This window comes from Callorhinus ursinus, unplaced genomic scaffold, assembly GCF_003265705.2.
Source record: "Callorhinus ursinus isolate GAN/ISIS: 27379988/994484 unplaced genomic scaffold, GSC_fseal_2.0 scaffold10, whole genome shotgun sequence".
NCBI lineage: Eukaryota > Metazoa > Chordata > Mammalia > Carnivora > Otariidae > Callorhinus > Callorhinus ursinus.
The window spans coordinates 2,697,856-2,705,848 of record NW_027397072.1 but is presented as its reverse complement, the minus strand read 5'-3'; the positions used below and the strand labels follow the sequence as shown (position 1 = coordinate 2,705,848).

The following is a 7,993-nucleotide window of genomic DNA, read 5'->3' as shown; positions in this document are numbered from 1 at the left end:
AGGTCTCCTACTCCTCCGCCATCTTGCTCCGCCCCCCAGGAAAGACTTGCTTTTTAAGTAAAAGAGATTTTACTGAGTCTGCAGGATCCAGAACTCTTGCTTATTTAGGAAGCTTTTGTTTCTCCTGCTGATATGGCTAAGCAGTCATAAACAGACCTGGTGTTTTGTGGGTCTCTGTTGCCTCCCATTGCCATTGCTATCTGGAGGGCACTCTGACCTGGGAGGCAGCAAAGCAGTGTCTTGGTGGCTTGTACACTGATTTTTAAACATAATGCTATTGCACACTTAACAGACTACAATATGGTATAAATGTAACTTTCCTGTACAGTAGAAAACCAAAACCTTCATCTGACTTTGCTTTACTGCAATATTCGCTTTACTGGAATATTTGCTCTGTTGTGGCGCTCTGGAACCAAACCCACAGGATCTCCCAAAAATGACTGTAGATCAATTACTATACTGGAACTGAATTAGTCTGGCTAGCCCAAGAAAGACAGAGATCTTAGGTTCTCAGAAATGACTTAGGTTTAGGAGTAAGTAAAGTATCTAAGGAGAAAAGTATAGTGAACACTTTTCTCTAGAATTACTTGGCTCAGGTTCTGTCTAAAGGCAAAGATTAGATTCAAAACTCAAACAACCCCCAGTGAACTAAAGTCAGGCCCTCGGGTGGGCAGCATCACGAGGGATGGGGCAGCTCCTCACATGCTCATCAGCTGAGAAGAGTGGATAGGAGCAGCTAAACCACACTCAGACTGCACAAATCCAGCCCAACTGGAACCAGAAGGGAGTGTCTGATGCCATGGCCCCCTCTTACCCGCGAGCACTGGGGCCCCGGGACCGGTCTGAGCTGACACAGTCAGGAGACAGCAGGCTCCAGGACTACTTCTGGATGCTCAGCACTCACTCTCCTCTGCACCAGGTTTAGTCTAAGCACCATTTTATACCTACATAAAAGATCACAGAATATCACTAAATGAATTTGCCAAAGAAAATAAAACCTCTCAAATAACAGCACTTATAATGTACAGAATGGAGAGAAATGCGCACTGGCTAAGTTACTGCCTACCAAAGACCAAAGATCACACAGAAGCACTCAGACACGTTGATGGGTACATGGGGAAACGCAAACCAGGGCCAGACACCAAGCCAATGGTAACCATCTGCTTTTCTCTCAGTGTTCCTTATCCTGGGTCAAATAAGATGTGCATTCAGTGTAGTCATTTTCTGCTTGGTTAACACCCTCCCCTACTGACCAGGGCTGGCCTCACACACCTTAGAGCTCAACTACTTCCTTCCCACACCTACTTAACCAGTAGTCAGGTTCTTCAAAGCAAAGGTGGCTTCCATGTACAAGGGAAGTTGGGACACCAACTTAGCTTCACACTACAGTGTAAATAACTGGTAACAGTTCCCCAGAGCAGAGGCCTTATCTACTGGCCACCCGATAGGAAGAGAGAAAAGCAGGGAAGGACCCACTGGGGGGCCAGGAGACAGGGAAGGGGCCGTGAGGGCTGACAGCCCTGAAACCCAATCACCAATCTGCTCGGGGTCACTCTGATGAGATTCATAAAAACAGCAGGGGATGAGCAGAAGCCTGGTTCGGGCAAGGAAGTCCCCTCGCTTTACCCAAATATAGGAAATGAGAGTTAAAAAAATAAACAATCTTAATTAATTTGGCCAAAGCAGGCTGTTACCACAAGTCAAAAGACGTGGTGAAAACAGACCACGCTTAAGAAAAGCACACAAAATCATGAGGTGCTTTTGACCTAAAAAGGTGTTGATCAAAAAAGCAAGCCAGTCACTGGGTACGTGCTCTCTGCTCTTTATGAGGCCCACCCTGCCTGCTGGACCCAAAGTCTCACCAACCATTAGTAGCTCTTTGAATGACAATCAGTAAGTTACAATTTTATTTTAAATGATTCCTAAGTTTCCAGATTTACTAAAATCATAGGAAGGAAAACAAAAGACATCTAATGAAGACTCCAAAGAGCCTGAGAGTCTGGCCTGGCCACGCTCCGCCTGGGGGCTGCCGAGCCTTCAGCACACGGAGGAGCGACAGGTGAGGACCCGTTGTGCAGAGGCTGCTCAGGGAGGTTTCTGAGCCAGGCACCTGGGTGCTGGGCAGCATCGTGCTTGTTCCCTGGCTTTGCCCGTGGAACTGGGAACCCTCGGAAGCAAAATAAAAAGTTGAAAATCACAGAGGAAAAAATACTGGTCTTTCCTTCTGCTTCTTTTGTTCCTTCACTCCAAATATCCCTCTACTTCCCAATTCTCAAAAACAAGCAAAAATAACAGCAGTGGGACATGGCCAAAAATTATTCCCCGTAACATAAAACAAACAAACTTACTACTGCCTTGGATTAAACCTCAGGGAATTAAAATGGCCTCATGGCCCCAGAAAAACGAATTTTGCAAATGCGAACAAAATGTAAGAAGGCACAGCACTGTTCTGGAAACACGAGTTCCAACTGGCCAGAACTCGGGGGGCTCGAGCCCCTGCTTCTGTGGAGGTCGACAGAACAGATGGCCACTAACAGCCACGAGCATTCAGTAGGAAAGGTGACATTTTTTAAGTGAGGTATGAAATGAGCTCATTCCCTTCTCCCAAATCAGTCTTTGCATCGGGCCACAATCTCTGGTGGCCTCAGATTGGCTGATTAATTCCAACAGCCCTGTGGCCCGTACTTGAGTGAAAAAGTGCCCGGAGACCTTGAAGCCTGTCACTGAAGCACAGATCCATGGAGCAGAGCCCAGAGATAACTTGGCCACCTGGAAACCAACCGGAGTGGTCATAAAATCACTCGCAGCCACCTCTTCAAGGCGACTCCGTGCTGGCGTGAGAGGCGAACCCTCTGGCAGGCCAGTGTGTGCAGGACCAGGCCCGTGGGAGGCACCAGGCCGGCCCTGCGGCCAGCACTGCACCTCACCAACAATGGGGGGGAGAGAGATGGATTTGCTTGAATTTCTGCTGTTTCTTCTGTCACCTGTGTCACCGAGGACAAGGCAGGTTGTCATTCTGTTCCCCTCGGGAAAATGAGGAGTGTCACCTAGCGAGGCTGTTGAAATGAAAATAAAAATCGAAAGGAAATATCTATGGAGGTGTTCTGGAATCCATGTGTATTTTTAAAGTGCTGTTAAACCAGATGGTTCAGTATATGTCTCCTATACTTAAGGCTCCATAAAAGCCTATAGCATTTAATGGGATTTTTTAAAGTACTCCAGACCTTGAGTGCAGAGAAGAGCACAGGAGGGACTGGGAGGGGGAGACAGGTTAGGTGTTGCCCACTGAGATTTCTCTGGCGTGAATTGTCACCTGAAGAGCATCCTTCAGTTAAAAATCAAATAACAAACAGAGACGCTGCCGTTCAGACCCATACTCTACAACTGAATGGACACTCGGGCCGACTTACCCGTGGTGCCCAGCCAGTTTCCTTTGGCCACGAGGTGGCGATCGGGGGCCCTCATGTGCACCCCAAGCCAGGCAAAACCCACCTTCCAGTTGTACCATTCAAGGGATGCACTTTATAAACCACCTCCTTTCTTCAAAACAAAACAAAACAATTCTCTGATCATCTTGTTGGCATTTATCATACTGAATGATGATTTTCCTCTTAAGTTACCAAGAAGAGTCGAAAATCAAGGGGTAGGCATTCCCCAACATTCACTGGAGATTCTATTTCCCCAACATCCAATAGGAATTGTTGTTGAAGGATGCCCAGGTGGCTCAGCTAGTTAAGTGTCTGCCTTTAGCTCAGGTCATGATCTCAGGGTCCTGGGATCAAGCCCTGCATCAGGCTCCCTGTTCATCGGGGAGCCTGCTTTTCCCTCTGCCTCTGCCACTCCCCCCGCTCATGCTCACTCTCTCTCTGTCTCTCAAATAAATAATTAAAATCTTAAAAAAAAAAGAAATTGTTCAAAGATTTTGATTGTGGAGATATAAACAATTATAATGAAAATTTAAAATTGAAGCCCCAAACATAATAAGGTAGGATGGGTCCTCAGTCAGCCTGTGTCCCCCACTCCCAGTCCACAGACGGGAAATAATATAAAAGGTCGGCTGGCACAAAGAACCTCACTACTGTCTGGGAGCCTGAAAACCACTGCCCCTCCTGTAGCCCAGCCTCTCTGGTCCCCAGACGCCATCCCCCCTCTGCTCCTTGGCGGCTCTACCCAACAAGAACCCAGTGCTCTTCTCCTTCACATAGAACCCTCAAGGCTCTTTGGACAGCTAGTTTTAGCCGTTAACAATGCTAAGAGACATTAGCTGGTGAGACATGAGAGGTGACAGTCCACCCACAGGACTAGGGAGTTTGGGCGCATCTCCTCCCTACGAGCCAGCAGAGCTCCCTTCAGCCTCTCCTGTGTAGACACCCCTCTGTCTTTCTTCAAGGGGAACAATGCCCAGGTCCTCACACTCAGGTCCACAGAAGAAGCGGAGGCAACAAACAGAGCTAGGTAATCCCTGCTATGAGATAATCTCAGAAGACATTATTATCTCACGGAACTGTAATCACCACCCTTTCAAGGGAAAGGGGCTGCAGGTGTTCTGTTTTGGGGATTAAATCACAACCAAAGAGCACAGTAGTTACTGATAAAGATCCAAGCCATGATTCAAGGCTACGGCATGAACCTCAGGGTCCTCTGCCCCTACCCATGGACACGAGAACTTCAGACCCCAGAAGACACGCCATCCAAGTTCTGCTGCAACAGGAGAATTCAGAAATGGGAAATAACATGTGACCTTGGAAAGGATACCTACCCACTCTGTGCCTCAGCCCCCTCATCTGTAAAATATCCAACTTACATAATGAAAAGACAGTTCCTACGTCCATAGGATTTTTACAATTTGCAAAGCATTTCCCAAGCTTTATGTCATTTAATACTGTAAAATGTCAGTTCCTACTCTTCATGGCCAATATGTTACACCAGAAAGGCATATACATCAAACTTCTTTTAAAACGACAAATCTAGGGGTGCTTTTGGCTCAGGTCATGGTCCCAGGGTCCTGGGATCAAGTCTTGCATCAGGCTCCCTGCTCAGCGGGGAGTCTGCTTCTCCCTCTCCCTCTGCAGCTCCCTCATGCTTGCTCTCTCTCTCGGTGTCAAATAAATAAAATCTTTAAAAAATTTTTTAAATAAATAGAACTACAAATCTAAAAAGTTATGACTATAAGTAAACAGTTAGGAAAACAATTTAGGAAAGAATTTCTAATTTGGTGATGTTACTGTTACGGGGTTGGGGTGGGGGGCCAGAAAGGTATGGTGAGCAAGAAGTAAGACCTTTTGTCTACTGAATGTCCTCTGCATATTTTAACTATATTTCCAGAGACAAGAATGACTTGCTGTTTATATAATAGGATCATACCAGTATCCACACCCATGGCTGAATTATTACAGAATATACACATTTCTATTTCTTCACCATCTACATGACATACCTTTTTTCTTCGTGTTGTGTCTTAAGGGAACACTTTTCTTAAAAGACATTCGTGAATTGTCTTCCTGAAATAGAAACCATCAGTGTTAGCAGCTGAAACTTTATTCTCTGAACTATAAGCAGGAGTCCTCAGGAGCGAGACGCTCAGCCACAACCAGACCCTGAGGACCGAGGTCTGCAACAAAGTTTAGTCTACTGGAGATATTAATGCACTCAACAATGATTTGCCAAAACATGACAGCCGCACTGGAAGGCTACCTACGTTTCTATGAAACAGCAAGTGCCACCTTGACTCTAGCTGGCCTGTGAGTCCAGACCAAGATCAAAGAAGCCCATGGATCCCCATGCATGAGAAAAGTTCCCCTCGTCTGGCCTCAAGCTCCAGCCCCAGTCTGCTGGACTTTTCACTCTGTGCAGTTCAGGGACCGAGCTGGGGAACGGGACCTATGGACCCAGTTTACAGATTCCCGTGGGCCACTCCAAGCTGTCCACCACCATCTCGTCCCCCCCAACATTTCCCATGTCAGAAAGGACCCAGCTTTACTGTGCAAAGTGGAAAACTGGAAAGAGAGTCCCTCCTATCCTAACAGCAAGAAAAAGTGAAAAAAATCTATGAAATTACAATTTTCTTGAACTCATCAGAGAGTGGAGACCACAGGGAAACCTACTAGCCTAGAATCCAGCAGACAGACTCTGCCAAGGAGAGACAGTGCCCTGAGCACCAGCTGCCCTAGGGTGGAGTGTGGGAGAAGACAAGGGGTAGGAAGATTTCAGACGCAGATCACAGATCAGATCAGAGTGAGCGCAACAAGCCTGGGGGCACACAGCTAGGGCTCCCTGGATGAATGGCTGATTCCATGGCCAGGGCAGAGAAAACAGAGGGGCCTGTGGGCCAACTCGTGGTAAGAGAAGAAAGGAAGTTCTTAAAATAACAAAACACATCAAAGGATCCAGGAGCCAGGCTGAAAAAAATACAGTGGCCAAAACTGGAAAAATTAGAACAACAAATAATGTAATACTGGATTAGAACCCAAAGTAGAAAATAAATATACAGAAGTCCATAATGATGTGAATAAATGATTGAATAAATAACTAAATTGGAGATAAGAAGCACATATTCCCTATGAGGTGGTGGTGAATTCACACTTTACTTCCTTTGGAGGTGAGACTTAGCAACTCGCTTCCAACACACAGAGTAGGAAAGGCATGAATAGTAAGTTTACAGAGGAGAACCTGATAACACCACGTCACCCAAAAATGAAGGTTGCTATTACTGGGGATGCCACATGGATGTCCTCCAATATGATACAAGAAGGGCACTTCACCTCTGCAACATTCTTCCAAAACCCCAGCATGATCATGAGAAAACACCACTGGGGGACCCTTTCTGGGGCCCGCCTCACTCTGATGTCAAACCAAACAAAGGCATCGCAAGAAAACGGCAGACTAACAGCCCTCATGAAAACAGACACTGGGATCCTTCACAGATACTAACACATTAAATCTGACTCTGTGTAAAGAAAGATAATACATCATGAACAAGGAGGGTTTCTCGCAGGAGGGCAAATGGGACAGCTGCTGCGGGAAAGTTGGCCAGTTCTTTATGTCCCAAAGTTAAATATGTTTTTACCACAAAACCCAGCAATCTCACTCCTGGGTATTTACCCAATCGGTGCATAAATGTCCAGAGCAGCTCTTTTCAAAATTGCAAAAAATTGGGCAAAACCCAAAGTCCTTCAACTGGGGAATGGATAAACATGCAGTATTCCATCTGTAATGCTGACCACTGCCCAGCAAGTGAAAGGGACAACTGGCCGGTCCCTACAAGACAGAAGAATCCCCCCGAGGCTGCTTTCAGGCAGCAGACCGGAGTAGAAGGAACCCGCGTGAGGCAGAAGGGCCCACGCCACCGCCAGGCTGAGCGCAGACTCATCGGAGACCCACCTCGAAATACCCACAGGCCCTCGCTGACCAGTGGCCACTTACAACCAGGCACAGGTACCAAAAAAGGAAAATTCCATACATTCCCATACTTCCTAACCTTCCCCCCTTAACTACAGCACCCCCCAACCTCCTCGTGGCAGACAGTCTCCCCTTTGCTGCCCACCCGCTGCTACCTTGCAGCATATTCAATAAACTTCTGTCTCCTTTGTTCTGCCTCCAGTGAATTCTTTCACCGCCCAGGCCGCCAGCCTCCGGGTCACCCCACAAATTCCACATGGACAGGGTCACCCCACAAATCCCACATAGGCCGGGTCACCCCACAAATCCCACATGGATCACAGTAAATGGAAGACAGACTCCCAAAAGAACATACTCCCTGACCTGAGATCCCTAATGCTGGAAGCAGCCTCTCCCTGACCTGAGATCCAAAATGCCAGAAGCAGCGCTTCCCTGACCTGTCCATGGGAGTCTTAATCTCCCCCTCGGAGCCCGTTGGTGCGTTTCCAGCGAGCATCCCTCTGCCTCCCGCCTGTGAGTGAGTCAGGAGCAAGATGCTGACAGCCGCAGGAGGCAGTCCGAGTCCCACCATGAGAGAGGGCAGGACAAACCACAC

The 7,993-nt window shown here is 47.3% G+C and overlaps 1 protein-coding gene across 4 annotated transcripts in view; it reads right to left on the bottom strand.

Annotated features, from left to right (window-relative positions):
- DCDC2C (doublecortin domain containing 2C) overlaps positions 1-7,993 on the bottom strand; it is a 137,021-nt gene that overhangs the window by 32,107 nt on the left and 96,921 nt on the right. For all 4 annotated transcript variants that reach the window (XM_073896950.1, XM_073896949.1, XM_073896947.1 and 1 more), the window contains one exon: positions 5,438-5,501. In XM_073896950.1, the coding sequence (XP_073753051.1) occupies positions 5,438-5,501 (64 nt within the window). The remainder of the gene's footprint in view (positions 1-5,437; positions 5,502-7,993) is intronic.